The 22,545-nt window shown below is 33.1% G+C and overlaps 1 protein-coding gene across 9 annotated transcripts in view; it reads left to right on the top strand.

The window, feature by feature from the left end:
* PCDH9 (protocadherin 9) overlaps positions 1 to 22,545 on the top strand; it is an 899,210-nt gene that overhangs the window by 691,632 nt on the left and 185,033 nt on the right. For 3 of the 9 annotated variants that reach the window (XM_081046852.1, XM_081046853.1, XM_081046854.1), the window contains one exon: positions 20,281 to 20,321. The exons of the other annotated variants lie outside the window; for them this stretch is intronic. In XM_081046852.1, coding sequence (XP_080902978.1) covers positions 20,281 to 20,321 — 41 coding nt within the window. The remainder of the gene's footprint in view (positions 1 to 20,280; positions 20,322 to 22,545) is intronic. 9 annotated transcript variants of the gene reach the window in all.

The raw sequence follows: 22,545 nt of genomic DNA on the forward strand, positions 1-22,545 counted from the left end.
CTAAAAGATACTGGAAGGATACCGTTGAATTATATTTCTGAGTTCCAATCTGTATTATATATAGCTTGCTGGGGCTTGGCAGACTTTTTCTGTAAAGGCCTAGATGGCAAATGTTTTAGGCTTTGCTGGCCACATATGGCTTCTGTGGCAGCTGTTTGCTTTCACTAATGTAGCAGGAAAGCAGCCCTGGACAATGCCAAACAAACAGGCATGGCTGGATCTGGTCTGTTGGCAGGAGTTTGAGAAACCCTGTTATTGAAAAGAGTGTTTAACTGAATTCTGAACCATGGGACGCTGACACCAGATGCATTAAGAGTTTAAGAGAAGAAAGATTCTTAACTAAGGAGGTAGTTGCTAAAGGCTTGATGAGGAAGATACATTTGAACAAGTTCTGAGTAGATAAAATGACACACACGCACTTGCACACACAATCACAGCATGTATGAGAGTGAATGGTTTTAGGAATGTGGCAGCTTGTCACTTTTAGGTGTGTAGCCAAATGGCTAAAGACAAAGTATTGGATAGTCCCTGAACAATAACTGGTTCTATTAGTCAAAATATCAAATATTGCTCACAAAGAATATGGAAAAATGATTAGCCGTGCTACAATGTTTCACTACTCAAGCCTCTTTAAGTATTATTTTAGAACTTTTCTACTTTCACATATATGCTAAAATAGTTTTAATTAATAAATATTAGAGTGCAAATATCAAAGGCTTAGAATGGCATTCTGGCTTTTTCTGCCTTTAAAGGCCACTGTAGAATAACGAAAAATGAAGCACACCGTCTAGGATTATTATTGACAGTAATAGTGGTATTCAGTAGTTCTCTTGACTTTACTTGAAAGACCAGTAACCATTAAACCATCTTAAACTACTGTATACATGTCCTTGTTTTAATATGTTTGCCTACTGTATCCATTGGATACCATATGTATTCTGTAGACTCTTGCTTTATAAAGTTAGTATATGTTTTATCTATTGAATTATATTTCATGTTGATGAGAGTTAATAAAGAAAATAATGTTATATGGACTAATATTTTATTATGAAACTAAAAGTATTTCAAATGTTGTTTGAAAGAAATTCTGAAAAAATACTTTTTTTTTCAACAAGAGCAAAACAAGTGCGTATGAGAGGAAAATATTATGTTGTAAACTTGTAAGTGTAGTAATCGCTGACCTTTTTATGAAGACACAGAAAACAATGAATATTCCTCAACCGTGTAACTGATTTTTAAGGCTAAATCACTGATAATAAGACACATTCTATAGTTTTAAGTTATATGAATTCATTCTTATACACACAGAAAGGTAATCTCTATGTTTATCCTGATTTTGTATTCTCAGAGAAACCAACCGGCAAAGAATTTGCATTTGTGCAAAACTTGTATAGAATGTGTCTATAGCACCCACAATTTCTATCACTCAGTTATGTTTTTGTTAAATAATATTTTCAATTTTTATTTTTTAATTATAAAAGATTCCCATATGGAGAAACAAATAAAATGCCTGGTATTAATATTATTAATATTTTACTCTATTTTCTTCTGCTTGCTTAATTTTTTATGAAAGAAAACATTACAAATACAGCATTCTCCTTCTTCTTGCCCTGTCCTATCATTTCCATGAATATGTGGTTTTAGGATTTTTCTACGTAGTTATGTATTTCCCAAACAATGTATGATAATTATTTTATTTTAAAGTTGCCTAGCTAATTCATATCTTATTCTTTTGTAACTTTTATTTAAAAATCAGATTACTTAAAAAAATATTTTAATGACAAGAAATTTGATTAACTGAAGTTATTAAAATACAGTTTCTAAACCTATTAATAACTAACTGGTTGAATGATAATAAACTTGAATTTCTTCAAACATCATTCATATTATAATTTTGAATTCACACATGATAGATTGTGTTCATGTGAGCATAGCAAGGCTAATATGAGTACCTTGATAATATATATAAATACATTTATTTATACAAAACTGGACATAATGTAGTATTTAGAAATTCACTACATTTCTTTACTGAATCTTCTGTCCTTTATTCAGTGTCCATGTTATTTATTTTAGGGTGGGGATACTAAAGAACCAGGAATGAGACTAGTAGCTCTCTCACAGCACTTGCAGAATTCCAGGTATAATCAGGGAGCTAATATAGTTTTTATGATGATGAAAACACTGTACATAGAATAGAAATAAGTAGATATTTGGGTCCTGAATTTAAACTGAGACAAATGTCTGTATGAAATAGACTATTATGGGTTTATCTTCAATTCATTTCAGAAATACACTACAGTAGATCAGTGGACCAGATAATCACATGTAGTTTAAAATATGAACGATGCAGTGTAGCCATTCGTTGCTTTTACATTATGTAGCAGGGAGGAAATTGGTAAGAATTCAAAATTCTTGTAAATAGCAACGTTTTTTTGAATAGAGATTTCCAGAATGCGTACTAAATAAGACCATGGAAACTTGCTAAATCACCTGGCTTTCTCATGTCAGCCACAAAAGCACACCTGAAGAATGAATACTTTCTGCACTGAATTTCTGAATTTTATATAATATACTTTAAACATTTGAATATAAATGTTTCCTAAGGCATTTCCTTCCTATACTCAGCAACTTGTTTTGCATCTCACTTCTGTCTGTATCTACTTCATTTCCCCATTCATTAATTTTTAAACTCAAACGATTTATTCTTTAGGCACATGCCATTCTCTCTCTACATATAAAGACGTGTCCCCACACCATGTCTCAATCTCACTATTAAATTAATTTTATATTAGACAAACCAGGCCTATAGATCTTTGAACTAATTCAAGTCCAAAGAATAGATTTTATTGAATCACATTAGGGACTTGGGATATGCCAGGCAGCAGGATCTTAGCAAAATAAATTTGAGAACTTTGATTAAGTATACAGTACTTTGTATGCCTAATCAAACTGTATTTTATCCAGACCTATTTAACCAGGTTTGCAAATACATAGTCCATATTTTTAAAGAGCTATATCTCCAATTAACTGAACTCACCTAGTGATTTCCAGCTGCTTGTTTTATTCCCTAATGTGTGGATATGGGCCCTGGGGTAACAGAGAATTTACCCAAGAGTTGTTGATTCAGTTAAAACAAAAGTGCCATGTCAAATCTCCTTTTGCAGTTACTGCTTGTCACTGCTAGGAAATAGCTTTTTGAAACAGGGTTCTTAAATTTAATCTCCTTTTAATTGAATTAAACACACATATCTGAAAAGAGAAAAGAGTTATTTCATTGCCAAAAGTTAAAAAAAAAAAAAAAAAGAAAGAAAGAAAGAAAGAAAAGAAAAGAAAAGAAAAAGAAAAAGTAAAAGAAAAGGCTGGATCTTTAGAGGGAAAAATATTCCAACTTCAAATTATTTGAAGGACGTAGTTTGCGCTTTTTTTTTTTTTTAATTTAAGGAAGGTTACACATTTTTTATCTGTCAGCCATTCTACTGTTTTCATTAAAAACTGAAGAATGAAAGACCATGAGAATATTCAGCTATACCTGATAAGACTATTTTCTTTAAAGATGACCCCAACCTGTGGAAGATGATTTATGAAATCATGGTTTTCATTATTGGACTTGGTGCTGACTGTGTTGTTTTTGATTGATGGGCCTGTACTTTTCTTCTTCTTTTGTCTTCAATAGAGAACAAGGGCATAAAAAGCACTGCTAGTGGATGGATGAAATTATGTAAAAGGTGGCAGTGTTTAGAGAGAAGTGGTTTAAAAGAAATATAGAGAAAAACAGTCAAATAGCTGGATGTGTAACAAAGCCATGATCTTTACGTTTTAAAACTAGATTATCATTTTTAAAGAAGATTTCATGAACTATGGCTGATGATTCGTAAAAAGTCTTCATTTGCTGTTGATTAAAATATTGCTAAAATGCAAAGAAAAGGTCATTTTATTCACCCTGGCATATAAAATGTTCTAGGTGACAGAGAAGAACGTCTGCTTTTTATAAGCAAACAGACATAGATTTATTTATTTTCATAGTATATGTAAGAATGTGTCTTTGTGCTAGACTTAATAGCTGTACAGTTTAAATTTCAGGGGATTTCTCATCACAGAAACAATACCCAATATGAAATGGTATTTGTTATTTTTTGTAAATCTAAAGACCATGTGTGTGTGTTTGTGTGTGTATGTTCTCTCTAAAACTTCTCAAATTAATACAGGCAAGCCTACAAATTGATGAGGATAGGCTTACACAACAAAGCCTTGATGTAAAGCATCTGTAAATATACAGGAGGTCCAGCCAGGACTACAGAGATTGAGAAACACTTTCATCCCTATCCTTTGAAATACATCCTAAAAACTCTCAGAACCTAGTCTCACTTAGTATTATGTTCATTCCAATTTCTCAATCAAAGGAACTTCAAAAAAAAATGTTTAAAAGCCACGTATATTTTATGAACACAAGTCTTTATATATAATTAATACATCCATTTATTAATGATTGATCACTTTTTATATTAAGCATGCTTATTATATACATATGATTTTTAACATATCCATACATACCTATTTGTTGGATAAATTCAATTGTTTTATATGCTTTTTTCAGAAGTTAATTAGAAAAGTAGTCAGGGGCTGATCCAAGCCTAAATATTATAAAAATTGTGGGATCCTCTTTAAGAAAATAACATAAAATTATGAATGAGGACATTGCTTAAGAAAGTACATATTAATTAGGAAGAGACCTGTGCAAGTTAGACTCCCTAAAAGTTAAGCTATATTGACTTCATGGTAAACCTACCTGTTTCTTCATTTCTCTTCAAAATGGTGTGGATTAAAAAAAAGTTATCAACCATGAATAAAACACATCAGTTATGATGACCTGACCAATCTATACCACTCCCACCCCCCATCATCATCATCATTTATTGAGCACTTACAACATACCAAACACTGTGTAAACTGTTTGTATTATTATCTCATTTAATTTTCATAACAACCTTAGGAGGCATGTGTGATCTTACTTGCATTTTAGAGATGAGGCAGTTAAGACTCAAGGATGTTAAATGATATGCCTTGGGGCATGCAGCTAGTCAATGGAGGGATAAAAATTTCAGTTCAAATTTATAAGGATTTTGAGTCAATGAAATTAAATAGATTTCTGCATCATATATATATATATATATATATATATATATATATATACACACATATATATGTATATATATATATACACATTGTATATACATATACAATGAAAAAACAACTACATTGCAAAGCTAATACAGAATTTTCACATTCAATAAAATACTCAAATTTATGGTGATGGTGTGCTTCTTAAATACTTGGGAATCTTAATGTGGCAGATTTAATATCAGATTCTTTCTGAATATTAATCCTGAGGAGCACTGGAACATTCAATGATCATCACAATCTCAGGCCTCATTGACACCATTTATTTTATATGATTATGGAAAGAGTGGTTTCCTTTAATGAGCAAAGGAAGCATTGCCACAACAGATGTCTTGGTTTCCAAACTTTACCTATTTGTTTATAACTATCAAAAATTTAACCATACTTCAATGAGAAATTTCAAGGGTCATCTAAAACCTCTAGTTTTGCTTATAGTTTATTACCTTGAAAATTCAAACACAGGTACTCTCTAAGTAGAGGATTACTGCAAAAATGTTATTAATATGTTTTTTCAATCAAAATATACAATTCAAGACTTGGCTGCTTTATGAGTAGAAAACAAAACAAAAATTATTAAATCCCTGAGCAGCATCAAATGCCTTTATTTTAAAAATATGTCACATTAAAAATGCAAAACACTCAATTGTTTTATTAAAAAAAGTTTTTATTAAGATATAGAAATAATGACGTATGCAAATAACTCAATTCATTGTGGCTATTGGGTGTGGCTTTACCACTTACCAACCTGAAATATACCTTTAGACAGAACTATTTAAAATTGTCTGCTGAAATTTGCTCAGGGAGAAAAAAGTGATATAAAAAAAAAACAGAGTAGGGAGCCTGCAAGTACAGACCTAATTTATCAGTTTTTATTTGAAAATGCATTTATAATTTATTGACCTAATATGTACATATGAAAATTGAATTTTGGTCCATAACATACCCATGTTTGTTTTCATAGAAAAATCTTGTACGTATCCAGCTAAGTTGTATTTTTCTTTGCAAATCTCCGTGTAAAATGTAAATTCCAGGTGGATGTCACTAGGGACTGTGTGAATTATCTAAGCAAAATCTGCACTGGCCAAAATTAATTAAGCAAAGAAGACTTTATTCAATACTGTTGCAACAGAGGAGAGAGACTCAACTACCAATACAAAAGGTGAAACTTTTTTTTTTTTTTAAACCTATTGAGGTGAGCTAACAGAAGAGTACTGAAGGACATTGTAAGGAGAGGTTTCATCAGTCTGTAAGATGTGTCAAGCTCATTAGTTACTCCAGACTTTGTATTTTTTTTTTTTCTTTGATTCAGCCATCTGTGTTTACTAGTCACTGCCCATCTAAGAAGTTAGGCTCCTAAACTCCCAGGAAGTCTGGGATTAGAAAGGATAGCTACTTCAATATTTACATTTCAAAGTGATGGTTTCCAGGTCCTTGAGAGAGACCCTTATTGGCTTGTAAAATTGGCAATAAGCTGGAAGAAGATTCACAAACATTACATAGAGGCAAAGAAAGAATTCACAGTTTCATTTTTTTTTTTTTTTTTTTTTTTTAGGTAAATGCTCTACGAAAAGGCATTTCAGGGGTCTAGTGTCTGGAATAAATCCAAAGTTTGGAATAAATCTAAAGTTTACTCAAGCTGAGGAGAACTTGGAGTTCAGTCATAGTGTATACACTGGGGGTGCCAAAAAATGTATACACATGACTTGTATTCATCTTTTGTTATCAGTATATATTGAGTATTACAATTTTAATACAGTTTTTTTCCCTTTTTAAAAATGTGTATACATTTTATTTTTGCAACCTCTGTGTATAATCTAGATTGAGACTCTATTGGCTTCTTTTTGTCTACTACAATACAACTCCACCTATTTTATACCTAATATGATGCAGCAATCTTTTTCAACAGGTGTGTTTCTAAATATGTATATGCTAAGCAGGAGTCAAAACCCATTATGTTCATCATCTCATTCTATCCTTCCACAATTCTGAGATGTCTACCTCGTCATCGCAATTTACCTGTAAATTGAGAGAAGTTTATATTGGTAATAAATAAACGGTCTGGGATTTGAACCAAGGTCTGTCTTTTTCCAAATAGCAGTTACACTATATTACTCCCCACCCCGCCAAGAGTTTCTCAAAAGAAAGTGGCTTCTATTTTCTTTATTGCAAACATAAACATGTTTTCATAAAATGGAATGAATATCACTATCTCTATTACTGAGTCTTGTCATACTGTGTAAGATAGTGGGAATGAAAAAGACAATAACCCATTAGGATCATATGATGGATGGTACTGAGTAACAGTATTTGGCATAGGCTTTTCGCGAATATCCAGAGGTGTCAAGATTCCTTGTCTAATAAAGGTCACAGAGTTTTGAAGTGTTGATTAATTGACTACAGAGTTCTTGGTGTTATTTGTACTTGACATCTGTATTTCAAATATGTCCACTCTTCCATGTTATGATTAGCAGTGAGCAACACAAAAGCAAAGAATTCAATGTCTGTTATGTTCCCAGTACAGTTTTTAATAAACTGTTTTGTTAGAGAAAGACCCATGAAAAAGAGAGATAGCTAATATGCTTTTGACAGGCATGCAAGTCAGTATTTGAAACATAGGGCATCCAGGTCCCCAGCCTGCAGGTATATTTATTTTTCCTTTGAGCATGTGGATGAAAGGCCAGGATGGTGTCAGCTAAGCTATTTGGTTTCCTGAAAGTGAGAGGTGAGATCTGGTGTGCTCTAAAGATTCTTTAATGCTCTATGATGCAAAACCTTTCTTTTTGAGAATGATGGCCTTCATTTTCAGAAAGGAGAGTAAATAATCTCTTTCCAAATATGCCTACTCTCAAATGACAGTAGATTCTCACTCTGTAATAAAGGTTCATGGCTCTGTTTTAAAATAACCTGGGGACTTAAAAAAAAAATGCTATCTAGGTATCTCTTAGAAATTCTTATTCAAATGGGTCAGTAATCTTTGAAATCTTCCGAGGTGACTCTAATATTTAATCAGAGTTGTGATCCACTGGTCTATATCTTCATAGTTTGTGGCAAACTAACCAACCAACTAAACATTAACCCATCTGTATCAGGTCAAAGATATAAGGATGTAGCTAGTCATTTGTCACTGCTATGTGAAAACTCATAGTCGTATAGACATTCCAAGTACTGTCAAAAGCAAACCATCTCATCAAATATCATGTTCCTAGAAACAGAGCATATTTACACCATCCGTAAAGCAGCATAGTATAATGGAAAGGGCACTTGCTTAGTCTGCCAAAGATGACTATTATTGTCCCAAATCTATCACAAAATAGCCTTGTGTACTTACATCAGCCAACTAACACATTGAGCCTCATTTTTTCCCCTATGATACTCCCTTTTTGATCTTTTACTAGGTGTTTTATACATCTAGTCTTTATTTCTCAACAATTCAAGTTAGGCATTATTAATCCCATTTTATGATGACTAAATTACAGTAAAAATCACTGTGGTAATTTGCCCAAGGTCACACCTTAAAGAAGCAGAGACAAGAATTGCTTCAATGCTAAATAGGTTAAGGTTCATTTGCAAACAAAACTCCTATAATTTATTTAAACAGAAAGGTGGCCTACAAATTCAATGGATGAACAGGAGGGGCAGGCTCTAGGCTCAGCTTGCTGTAATGAGTCCCAGCCCCCAGAGCCCGGTGCCTTGTCCAGAATTGGGACAGCTCCCGCTGCCTTGGTGAGGAGCCATTGAATCACAAAGCTGCTAACAGAGAGACCTGTGGTTAGAATCCATACCAGCAAAATTGATTCATGGCACTTTGCCTGGTCTTTACTTAACTCAATTCTAAATATAAATCTAATGAAAGTACATCTGATTGATGAAAACCTAAATTTAATCCTGATCATGGTTGCAAAGGCATCTGGGAAATGTAGTTTTCCCTTTCCAGCTTCTGTAATATAGAAAGGTACATAAGGAGGTAAAATGGATGTTGAACAGCCCGTGTACACTATCCCCCACAAATATGTATGCTATTTTTAGTCTTTGTGACTACATTATGTGCTTGTTTTAATTATGAAATGAGATTATGTGTGAAGAGTTGCTAAAATACCAGTCTTTTTTGAAATGCAAGTTATCATTATTAAAGGGTCAAAATGATCGGGGTAACACTCATTTAGAACAACATTTATTTAGAAGGTACCATGTCTCAAGCACCATTTTAAATGCTGTATATCAAATAGGCAGATTGAGGCATAGAAGTTAAACAGCTATCATAAGCAACACAAAATAGAGCCAGGTTGAACCCATTTAGTCTGCACACTTACCACTATGTAATTCTGTGTCTCCATGGCATAGAAACCATTATGCTTTCATCGAATACTTAGGTGCTTTACATCTTGAGTAATGCTAGAACATGCCACATACCAAAGAATTATCAAGCACTAAGCAACCCCCTCAAACCCACACATTCAGGTTTCCTGACAAAGGAGATAAATGGGGTCGGTCAGAAACAGTAGAGGGATTGCAGAAGGAAGAAGGAAAGCCCAACTCTCCTCCCATGTAAAGTTCAAAATAAATTATTATTTTAGGATTTGTCCACCCATGATACCCATTCTGAATTTTTGCTGCATGAAAATGCAGAAAAACTGTGTTTCAACTTAAATGCATTTTGCCTTAAGGAGTTTCAGACATTTGAACTTGAAATGCAGCCCATGAATGAATATTTAATTTCACTTTCCTTATAAGTGAAGTTGAATCACTTTTGCAAGTCTGAGGGTGACAGTTTCAAATTTCAGCTCAGGCAGGCAATCAACAGAGAATAATATTACAGCAGGAGAAAAGTTGGTGATTCAGTAATGACATTTTAATGTTACAGAACAGAGTATTGGTATAGAAATTTGCAATCCCTTGTGATAGCTTTCTGTTGACTTAACAATCAATACCATCATTACAGTAAAAATATGCAAGTCTCTAGCTGTAGGCAATGCCTAAGAATCAGAACCTGTCCATCATTTGTTACAACCTTCCAGGTTTTCCTACACAACAGAATATTTTCCAACCATTTAATCTGGTGTTATGAAACAAGGTGTAGACCTTTAAAGATATTGAAAAAAGTATTTCTTCCTTTTGGCTATTATTTGCTTAGGCAAAGGTGGGTTTACAGTTAGCTTCTAAAACAAATTTAGATTTTTATTTTAAAGTCAAATGGCTTCAAATGCAATAGATGGTATCTTATCATCATTAAGCATTTATTAAGCTTGCTTGTTGCATGGCGCCATAATCAGGATTAAAAACAGACACGGTCTCTGTCCATTAGAACAGATTCTCCTATAACCTGCTCAGTAACAGCGGGATGGACTCCAGCCCATTCACTGTCTTTAGTTACTGACTTAAAGAATTACAGTCTTATCTTTTCTAGTAATGAGGTTTATAAAGTGATCTTCTCTCTTATTATGATCCATTAGCATTTTCTCATTTCTGACATGGTTTTCTGTTTTCAGGGTATCTGGAAATAGACTGTTATTATGTCCATCTTAAAGGGTAGGAGAAAAGGATGAGGAATAGCAGGGGTTTAGAGATTTTTAAATTTTGAGTTAGGAAAATATCATAGAAATTTTTCAGGATTATTTTGTGGGGTAATTTAACTATACACAAAAAGTGTAAAGTTACAGGCCCACACAAGACAATGTGAATCTTAGATTCCTCTTCCCAATAGATGTGTCTATGCATTATTTGTTCACTTCACAACTGTTTGTAGTAAATATCTATCTGCCAAGGTCAGGGAAGACATGAGGCATGACGTCTACCCTCAATGAACATGTAATCTCAACAGAGAGAAAAGTATGAAGTATTAAGTATGAAGTATAAGGCCGTGGTTAAGAGATACGCACGTGCTAGAACTGTATGAGGGCATGGATGACTCTCTTGGCTTAGTAAATGCATCTCATGAGGGATGAAAATAGTAATAGGCTTTGAATGCCGAGTAGCGTTATCTTAGGTGGATGACAGTAGAAAGGGTACTCTAGAGAGATGAAATACTGTTAGGAGAAGTACATCAACCCCAAAGCTCACAGTATGTCTGGAAATGATACATAATCTGGTATGAAAAGACTATAGGATAAAAGTGGTGGCATTTCTGAATAAAAACTTGGAACAGAATACAGATGGCAGTTTCTGAAGTATCATTTTTGCTCTGCTAAGGAGTTTGAATTTGTCCTGACAAAATTAGCAGCTATCAAAAGTGATTTGTTAAGACTAATTGGGGGAAAACAATCATGGGAATAGATGTTTACTAAAGAGTGTTTCACCTCATGAGCATTACATATCCAGTCTTAGATCCTTTGTGAAGTGTCCCTGATAACTTTCCTAGCAGACATTTGTCAAATGCCCATTATGCTCAGCATAGTTCTTGGCTCTGCAGACACTGTGATAACCAATGAAACAGTCTCTGTGCTCATAGAAGTTTAATCTATTGAGGGCATATGGTTAACTACCTACAAACATACCACACAGAACTTAGAGGTATAAGGTCATAACCGTTTTCTTTTCCACAATTCTGTTGGTTGAATGGGCAATATTCTCTTGGTCAAAACTGGGCTTGCTCTTGGGACTGCATTCAGTAAAAGCCAGCTAGACTAGGTGGTCTGTGGCCTACTCACATAGCCAGCCCAAAGGACAGAATAAATGGACAGATAAATAGACTCCATCCTTTGAAGGGAGAAGGTGAAAATAATTATGGATCTCTGATCATAGGGGGAGTAAATATTAAATAAATAATTACAAATATCAAATAGTATTTTGAAGGAACTAGACCTATTCATGAGATAGCCAATAGTCCATTTTGAAGGAATGATCAGCCAAGGCTTTTTTAAGGAGAGACCAATATGCAACCTGGAAGGAAAAATAATGAGCTGGTAGGTCCAATGGCTGACCTTGGAGAGGCTGGAAAGAAGGTATTTGAGGAGCAGAGATGAGAGGACAGTGTGTCTGAGGAATAATGAGCTAAGGGGCAAGTGGCTTGAAATGATGTTGGATTTATGTTAGGAATTATTCTGACTAGTCTGTTTTGTGGATTATGGTAAGAAGTTTTGAACTTTTGTTCTGGCACTTCTCACACATTCTATCTTTTCTATTGATTTTATAGTTTTTTTGTTTGTTTGTTTTGTTTTAGGGTTGTGATGATATCTTATATCCCTTGATTTAACAAGGTCAGTCATGTACACAGTGATCAACAAATGTGATCTGAGTGAAACAGGTAGGGGGAGAGATAACAAAAGTTTGCAAATATAAAGACTCCGATTAGTCATTGAAAGCTCTACATACTTTAAAAAGGGCTTTCACTTTTTGATGTTGTGGATCTTAAAATAAGATGTGGTTGATGTGATTATTATCTCTTTTGTAATGATAAGGAAAATGAAGTCGCTTGCTCAAATTCATCCATAAATTATTAGTGGATCTAATTTTCCTTATTCAATACACTACACCTCAATTCATGCTTTATATTTCATAAAGGAATAATAAAGGGAGAATATATCAGTAAAAGAGGGAAAATTACACATGAGTATTTTCTTAACATAGTATTTCTAAAATATCATTGAGTTCTACCATAGAAGAGAATCATCTTTTGTGTTTGGTAAAATGTAGATTCTACCTAAATCAAACAGTCCCCAAGGGGACTCTGGAAATATACATGTATATACCATTAACCTCTCTTTCAAAATATTGATACATTATATTTTGGAAAAACAATACTTCTGTGCTTCTTCATAGGGTAAAGACATGTATTCTGAAATCTTTTGGCAAATGAGTTATGCCTTTGCTTAAGAATTAAATATCGGAGATTAAGCATGCTTTTATGAAGATAAATTGACAGTAAGATTCAGTGCAATTCCAAATTATAGATAGTAAGTATTTTTGTGGAAGGAACTGACTGGCTCTTAAAAGAACATTTTATAATGGGATTTTTAGTTTACCAATATTTCAACAAATTGCCTTGAGCATTTGTTTTATTAAAAGTTTTATTCTTCATTAAGTTAACTCCTATTTAGATATCTAGACAATCCTCATAAATACATACCTCCATATTTTTCACATCCTCTTACAGTACAGGGGGGGAAATTGTTTACATATTTTGGCAGATAAAATTGCTAATCTTGGGAGACCACTTTTTTTTTTAATGTGTTTTTATATATTTTACTTTTTATAAGAATAAATCACGTGTGTTTTTAAAATCTAATTAAACTTTAAGGAAAATATTTTGATCATAAGAAATAGAACATGATTTTTATAAGTAGTCTATTAGTAGAACAGCCTTGTCCAATTTCAGACTCCTGTAAGCTAAATTTTAAATTTTCTAGAAGCTATGTTTATAAAAAGGGTAAAAGGTACATATGTACAAAATAATGATAACTTATGTAATGTGACAGTTGACATGAAATGAACTTTTACAAAAACAATAGTCTATTTAACAGAAAAACATTTTATTCTGCTTTCATTTCTTTAATATAAAGTTTAACTAATTAAATTTAGCCCCCAGGAACATTTCAAATCCTGAATAGCCACTTGTGAGTAGTAGCTATCAAACTGTTGAGTGCAGAGAGAGAATATCAAAGCTGGCCATCGGCAAAATTGCAAAAAAGCTGCTGTCTCACCTATGCAATAATTAAGCCTTTGTTTCACTTTCTAGATGCTTAACACACAACTCCAGACCAGAAAGCACTGAAAGGTTTTCAGGTTTCATGAATTGTTTTAGACCTCTCCTTTCTTTTCTGGTAGATGATAGCACTTGGTCAGGAAAAAAACACAGACCTCTACTTTCCTTATCCTTCCCAGAGAGCTTACTATTTTAATAAAATGCACCTGCATCATCAAAAGGTCCTCAAAAGTGAGTGCACTATTGACGTGGGGGGAGATTTTTCTCAGTAAGTTTGATTTTTTGGTTCTTTACAATATTTGTTACTACAATGATGTATATTTCTTGGGATGCTCATTTATCCTAATTATTTAATATGCCTGCATATTTGAGCCTGTTAGAATTTGCTGGGTTGATTATTGTTGTAGACTATTGAGAAAGTAACTTTTTCATTGTAGAAAAAAAATTGCTTAACTATATAAACCTGCAATTGTGTTTGAGGCATTTAGATGAGGACGGGATCATTCATATGGTAGTTGCTGGGAGAAAATGGGATGGGAGGGAAATAAGAAAACTCATAACATATAGAGAGGAAATTTTTCTAAAATCACTCTGTTCTTTTTCCCTGTGCTATTAAATGACATTCTTTATCATACAAGAGGATATAGATGACATTTGAGAGTCAGCAAAATGTTTAATGATGATTCACCATGTGATGAAATATTTTGGAGCCTGATTGCTTTACCCTTGAAGGGGAAATTGTATGTAAAAGAAGTTGTATGTAACTGAAGTTCTTGTGTCTCCCAGTCAAGGAGAATGTGTTGCTCTTACAGGAAAGCTGACAAACTTGAGAAGTAACGTGGATATTAATTGCAAACTTCCCAGTGCAAAACACCCTTAAGAATGTGCATTTTAAATTAAATGAGATTTTATTTTTAGCAGTTCTTATGTTTTATTCAGGTTTCTTTTTCTTTTTCTTTTTCATACTAGATTTATTGAGATATAATTGACATAACATTGTGTAAGTTTAAGGTATACAACATAGTGATTTTATATATATATATAGATACATATATATAATTATTACACTTCATTATATGTATATTATGTAATATATATATATATATAATATAGATATATGTAATGTAGTGTGATGATTGCCACAATAAGGCTAGTTGACCCAACTGTCCCCTCACATAATTTCAATTTTTGTGTGTGTGTGAAAACTTTTAAAATCTGCTCTTAGTAACTACTTTCAAATATGCAATTGTTAACTATAGTCACTATGCTGTACATCATATCCCCAGAACTTATTCTGGGTGTTTTGTACCCTTTGACTACTTTCACCCATTTCCCTCACTCCCAGCCTCCACCCTTGGTAACGATGAATCTGTTCTCTGCTTTTGTGAGTTTGTTTTGTTTTCAGATTGCACATATAAGTGAAATCATGCTGTGTCTTTCTCTTTCTGACGCATTTCAATTAGCACAGTGCCCTCAAGTTTCATCTAGGTTGCCACAAATGGCAGGATTTCCTTTTATAATGACTGAATAATATAATGCAATGAACATAGGGGTGCAGATGTCTCTTCAAGATAGTGATTTCATTTCTTTTGCATATATACCCATAGTGGGATTAGTGGATCATACGGTAGTTCTATTTTTAATTTTGGGGGGAATAGTCATACCGTTTTTATAGTAGCTGTACCAATTTACATTCCCACCAAGGGAACAAGTAATGTTCAGATCTCATAGCTAATTAATTGGGACAATAGTATTGTTCACTGCATACTGTTGCAGACACATTTTTTAAAAAAATGAATTAATGTAGATTATACTCTTTCACTTTTATTCAAATATATACCTTATAGAAATTGATTTGTTTTCATACATGCTCTTTTTTGAAATAAAATATATATTTCAAAGATTTAGTATTAAGAAAAGTATAAATAAAATAAATCATTTCGACGTTTTTTTCTTGTTTTTTCCACTCAAATATCATTTTTCTTTTCATTTCAAGTTGTAGGAGTACTATGTTTAAAATATAACAGTAGGATAAAATACATATGATACAAAGATTTTTCTAACCCACAAATCTATAAAGCTTTATTTTGTGTTTCTCATCCGCATTTTTGATTTTAGGCATTCAGGTCTGACATATCCATCAGAATATAAGTAAACAATGATGAAAAGTGAAATATTCCTTTAACATTTCATTCTGTTTGTTGTTCTTTAAATGAACTATTGCCATGTGACATTTCAAAATGACATCCTAGATGTTTAAATCTGAAAATTCTTCTGGTGTTGTATTCTGACTCTGTCAATGGAAATCAACTTTTGGTGTAGCTGCCAAAACTTGAGAGCCAAACTCAAGGCTCAACTTTAAGAACTAATTTATCCAAAGGCAACATGAAAATTGCTCCTCTACTTTTTTAGTTCTTTTCTCACATCATATTGTAAAAGATAACAATATTTCCTGTTATTGCTTCTTTTTTATGTTTGTTAGAACATCCATTTAATATTGTAGAGATATTTCTTTGATTAAACTTGAAAATTTGAATATTTGTGGGGGTTGGGAATAAGATATGACATGATACTATTATAGCTAGAGGACAAGTTCCAAAAAGTTGTTGTAAGTTCCTTTTCAGTCCACAGGGATGTTGAGGAAATGAGTAAGTTAGAGGTCAATGCAAAGAGTTGTCTTCTGTAACACTTCCTGCGTATGTTCTTTCAACTTGAGAAAAAGAACACTAGACTGGGAATACTAGGTTGCAATTTAGGAAGAGCAGAGTGTTGAAAACAGTAAGAATGCCTATAGCAGTTTTGTTCATATGTACCCTTTCTCAGCTATTGCATCCACATGGGGAATAAAGAGGTATATATGGAATACCAGCCTACAAGTTGGGAAATCTGAGTCATCAGCCCATCTTACTACCACCTAGTAATGCTGACAATGTCTCCAAACTTCTTTTGGTGTCAAATGTCAAATGTCTAACTATTAATACGTGGCATTTGAAACGGCCTCTAACAACCCTCTCAGCTATAAATGTGACAACTTGAGAGGGAAGGGCGGAAAGATGGTTGATTTGGGGGCATACATTCAAATTTATATTGACTATTAGACTTTGGGCAAATGAGGAATTCAAAATTGAAATTATATCAAACTAAGCATAGTAAATAGGATTAGGCAGAATGTAAAACAATGCACAACCTTACTAAATATAGACGATTTATGAGTACCACTCATTTCTTGATATGCTTCTAGTATATTTATTGAAAATAAACAGAAACTTTAAAAAATCCATTGAAAACATAAAAGTGTTGAAACAAAAGACTATCTGTAGTTTTCAGGTGTTGAGAGGAGAAAAATCAGAGATAATGCATATGCTGCATGGCCTTAAGAAAGCAGATGACTAATCACAGCTATTAATGCAATGGATGTAAGAGCCTTAAAATAATATGATAGATAAATAATCCCACACTGACTTGGGATTTTAATAATAATTTAAAAAGAAGGAAACATTTTTCTGGCTTACATTTGGTCTTGCTACTAAGTGCACTATTAAGTACTTAATTGCTTGTGATATGAGGCCATGTTCACTATTAAATAAGGGAGAAGTAGCTAATTGTTGGTACAAGTATGTGATTGCACCTCACTGAGGAATTAATGACGTTATATTCCATGTTTTTCTCAAATTATTAACCTGTATATACCTGTATACCTGTATAGGCCATCTCAAGATAGATATTTACAATTACATAGATAAGTGACATAAAACATTATAGATAGATAGATAGATAGATAGATAGATAGATAGATAGATATAGAGAGAATGAATATTGATTGAATATATATATATATATATATATATATATATATATATATATATATATATATATAAATTCACAGCACTGAGAAGGCTATAATACATGTCATCTTTGAAGTAATAGTTTGTACTGGGGGCTTAGTGTCAGTAATGAGAGGGGGAAATGAAGGTACCAGTGCAAGAAATATATAAAGAATGGAAGAATGACATTTTCGGGTAATTATTATCTACATGAAAATATGCTTGGGGATTTGTAAAATAGAAAATGAAAAAAAGACCTGGCATATACAATATAGAATACATGAAGATATTTTGAATATAGTGGACAAACTTTGAAATGCATTAAAAGAGTTAACGGGTTTTCTTAGTTTACTGAACAAATGTAAATCTTTTCAAAAATGTGGTCTAGTTTGAGTATCAGAAGGGTACCATTTTTAATATAGGCCAACCAACATGGGACAACCAAGGTAACATTTTTCTCTACTCAAGAGGAATGAATGAACACAATATTAGAGATGGACATTTGAGTGTTAAGACCATGAGGAATGATAAAAACAATGACAATATCACAGCTTGATTACTATGGGTCAGGCATAACCTTAAGCACTGTAAGCATATAAATGGTCTAATCCCCTCAGCAAGGCAATATAGGTAGGTATCTTTACTTCTGTTTTGCAGAAAAGGGGTCTGAGTCACAGAGATGAGTCAAGTGATTTGCCCAAGAACACTCAGTCAATGGTAGACTCAGGATTTAAATCCAGGCAGTCTGATTGCACAGTGCATGCTCTTAATTACTACAATGATTGCTGTCTAGTGAGTCTAGCGGAGATCACGGGCTGAACCTTCAGTGGCATACACCGTTTGGGGTTCGAAGATAGAAATGCATCCAGTAGAAGAGGAAAAAAGTTATCATTGTAATCTCTAGCCAGTGCTAAATTAAACATCTCCGTCTTTTTATAATGTTCTATTTCAGGAAGTAAGGTTTTAGACTTATCACCTGTGTATCAAGAGTTTTTCTCAGCAAGCAAGCATTAATTGATTGCCAACTGTTTGCAAAATACTATGTTAAACAGAAGTGTCACCTTACTGCTCAACAAGGAAGTACTGGATCCTGATTGACCAGGGAGAACTCCCACCCAGTCTCTACCTGGCCATGAAAGGGGTGCTTTTAATAAAATATCAGCTGAAATAATTTAGCAGGTTTTAATGCTTTACCCTGGATAATTTTTTTGCAGAGCAAATCAAATTCTCTAGTGTTTTTCAAAGTGTCATCTGCTGACTACCTACATTAAAAGTACTTGGAGTGTTTTTAAAATACAGGCTTCTGGGCTCAGACAATAATTAGAAATTAAATCTTGACAGGGAAGATGCCAGAATCTTCAGTTGTTTTCCAGAAACATTTTTGTTTTTGCTTCTTTTAATTATGAACATTTTCAGTCACAAACATAGAAAAAATCGTATAATGAATCTTTACCTAGACATCTACTGAGTTCAACGATTATAAAAAAAATAGAATTTTGCCATATCTTTCCACTCCTCTATTCTCTTTATTCTTCCTTTCTTTCTCCTTCTTCTTTTCTTGTTTTCTTTCACTGAAGTACTTTAAAGCATGCCTTAGACACCACGTTATTTCATATTACATTCTCCAATGTGCATAGTTAAAAATGTGGCTATTTTCTTATATAACCCAGTGACATCACACCTAATAAAATTTACAATAATTCTTTACTATCATTTATATTCAGATGTCCACAACTCTCTGAAGAAATGTATTTGTACAGTTGTTTAACAATTCCACCCACGCATTTAATTTTTTAAATATAAATATGTTGAGGAAATAATCTCAATTCTATGAAATCTTCCACAATCTGGGTATAATTCAAGTCTTTTGATTTAAAACAAACAGATGGATAGATAGACAGATAGATAGATAAGTAGATAGATAGATAATAGATAGAGATAGATATTTATTAATTTTTTTAATATACATATTTCTTAAAATCTGCTAACCCCAAAGTTTATGTTTTTTGTTTCCATTGTTGGTGGGGTAGAAAATAGTGGAGAGCACTGCACTATGGGCAGAGGATAGATAGGTAGGTAGTCAGGTGGACCATAGATAGATCCATACTCGTAGCTGCAAAGATAGAGACACACTTATTTAATCTACTCAGGTAATTCTTATGTACAGTCAGGATTTATTTATGTCCTTAAACTCATGGCAAATTTAAGATAGCTATTTTAATCATTTAATAGTTTATTTACAAAATCGGAAACTACCTCCGCTAGATTTGCATTTCATTGTCAGGCTTGTTGGATTGCTGTCCATGTCAGCGTCATCTATTCTTAATATTTTATGCTGTGATGGAACGTTTCCGTGGCTTGACAATCATTAATCAATTTCATGCCCTGAAAGCTGAGATCTTCCTATATTTTGAAGGTCAGCTGGCCATCCTAAAAACATGCAAATCTCTAAATAAAAAATGCATTGGGAAAGTAGCTCTGTTTACCTTGTTCTGTATGTAGCCAACCAGATTCATTTTTAAATATCGTTCCACATCTCTTCATTTTCATCAATGGATTGTTTACATTCCATTTCCTTTCATTTGTTATAATTGTTTTTCACTGAATAATTAACATAAAATTATTTTTAACTCATAGGTCTTACAAATGAAATTGGACCAATTATTCAAGTGATCAAGGTATTCATTGCCATTATCATTTATTAGTGACACATCATATCATTATAAATGCTTTACTATTATATCAAATCAGGTTATTAAACCTATTAAGCATTGCAGTTATCATGAATTATTATGTTTGATCATGTGGTTACCATAATGCAAATATACATGAAAAGCAAATGGATTGACAAAAATCAGCCAATTTGTCAAACTGCCTACCTCAATGGCTAATACAAAGTAGGAAATTAATAAATATTTGTTAAATGAATAAGTGCGTAGTTTTGATAATAAATGTGTTTTAAGTAGATGTTATGACATATTCCTTGGTTATGGCAAATCCTTAGTAAATGCAAATATCTATGCATTAAGTTATTTTCATTTGAGAAATCTGGAATTAAGTTACTCTTTTTCCTGACCAGTCACACTTAAGGGTTTAAAATATTTGTTATGCTAATCAATTAAATTAGCAAGTTTGTGTGAAATAGGAGTGGATGATTTTGTGTGGTTAAAAATTAAACTATTTGGATTATTGTTATTTGCTCAAATATGTCAAATAATGTATAAATATACACTTAATTTACTAATGTAACTGTTGTTGTAATAGAAGATTTGGTTATTAAAAGGGGAACAAAGGGAACAATCTTTGATAGTTCTGGAAGTTGAAGTGAGGGACATAATTGGTTGCTTTGTCTCATAAAGGAAGACTTCCTAGCTAGAATTCAAACCCCACAAGAATATATTTGTCAGACTAACATAAAATACAACTGAATTTTTCAAATACCAAATATGAGATTTACTACAAGTCTGAAAAAAGGTATAAACGTAAGAATTCCTATATGTAATTTTCCTCTGAATAATTTTCTAGCCTCTGGAATATGCTCTAAGTTTATGTTCACCTAAGAAACATATCTATTATTTAATTTATTTATTCTGTAGTATTCTAGTCTAGATTCTAGTTTAGGGTCATCCAAGAGGTGGTGAAAACTCACACTTAGGATATTTTTAATGAGGCAGGCTTTTCACTTCATTAATAAAACATTCAGTAAGATTGGGTTCCAGGATTACACTTAGCTCCAGCCTGCTCACCTTTTCTTTGCAATAATGTCTGTAATTTGTTGTATTAATTTGTATATATTTCATTTATTCACCAGAGAAATTCATTTAATTTGATCATGACCTTATTATTCAAAGCTTAAATGTGAAACATAACCTTTTCTCCTCAAGTGGTGTCACAAAAGGTTGCATTTAGTCGTGTAGAAGATCAATGACTGTCATGCAGAATGAGACTTCCACCAGCTCTGAGTGGCACGTGATGGCTATTTATAGCATGACCAGCAAAGCCATCTATCTTTCCTGACAGCTTGCTGTGTTACTAACCCAACATCATGTTTTTCTCTAAAGCTACTTGCAAAACATCCACTGTTCTATTCACCATTCATTTATTCAAGCCTGCTTTAAACAGATATATATTGAAGACCAATTTAATGCCAAGGATAGACTGGTCAACAAGATGTTTCCTTGCCTTCAGGAAACTTTAATATGTTATCTTTGTTGATTGGAGAAAAATTCTGAGTGACATAGAGGTATGTGGATATACAAGACAAGGCCCCGAGACTCAAGGACCTTACTGTATTGTAAGGGAGTATAACCATGAATGCAAATAACTGTAAATCAAGGAAGGTAATAATCAATACCATGAAAAAGTGGTATTACAACAGAGAGGACAGAGAATAAGTGTTTCTTCTGCTGTGTCTCTCTCCAGGATATTTATTTTATGGGAGGAAGCTTCTTTCTCAGAAACTTGAAGATGAGTCTTCTCTCTCATTTCATCGATCTAAGTTGGGTTATGTGAGATCCAGACTTGTGTCCAGGAGAATGCCATGGATGTGTGGCTTAGGTCAAGGTTACCTGCACCAGTCCCTTTGCCACAAAGCAGAGACAGGGAATGGAACCTATCAGTCTACACTCCCGTGATGTGAGATCGCTTAACTCAAAGCACATGAACTACAGAGGGAACATGTAGAAAATAGAACCTACCTGCATAGAAATAAAGAATAATGGATGCTTGTAAGGAATCAACAGTTGTCAAAAAGTTACCATACTAAAAATTTACCTTTCCTCATGAGGAAAAACAAAAAAAAAGCATTTTTAAAGCAAACATACATTCTGTTAAAATTTACTGACAAAATGATATTGTGACAACAGTGATTATACTCATGATGAAGTAGAGGTGACCCCCATA

Source organism: Rhinolophus hipposideros, assembly GCF_964194185.1.
Source record: "Rhinolophus hipposideros genome assembly, chromosome: 4".
Lineage (NCBI taxonomy): Eukaryota > Metazoa > Chordata > Mammalia > Chiroptera > Rhinolophidae > Rhinolophus > Rhinolophus hipposideros.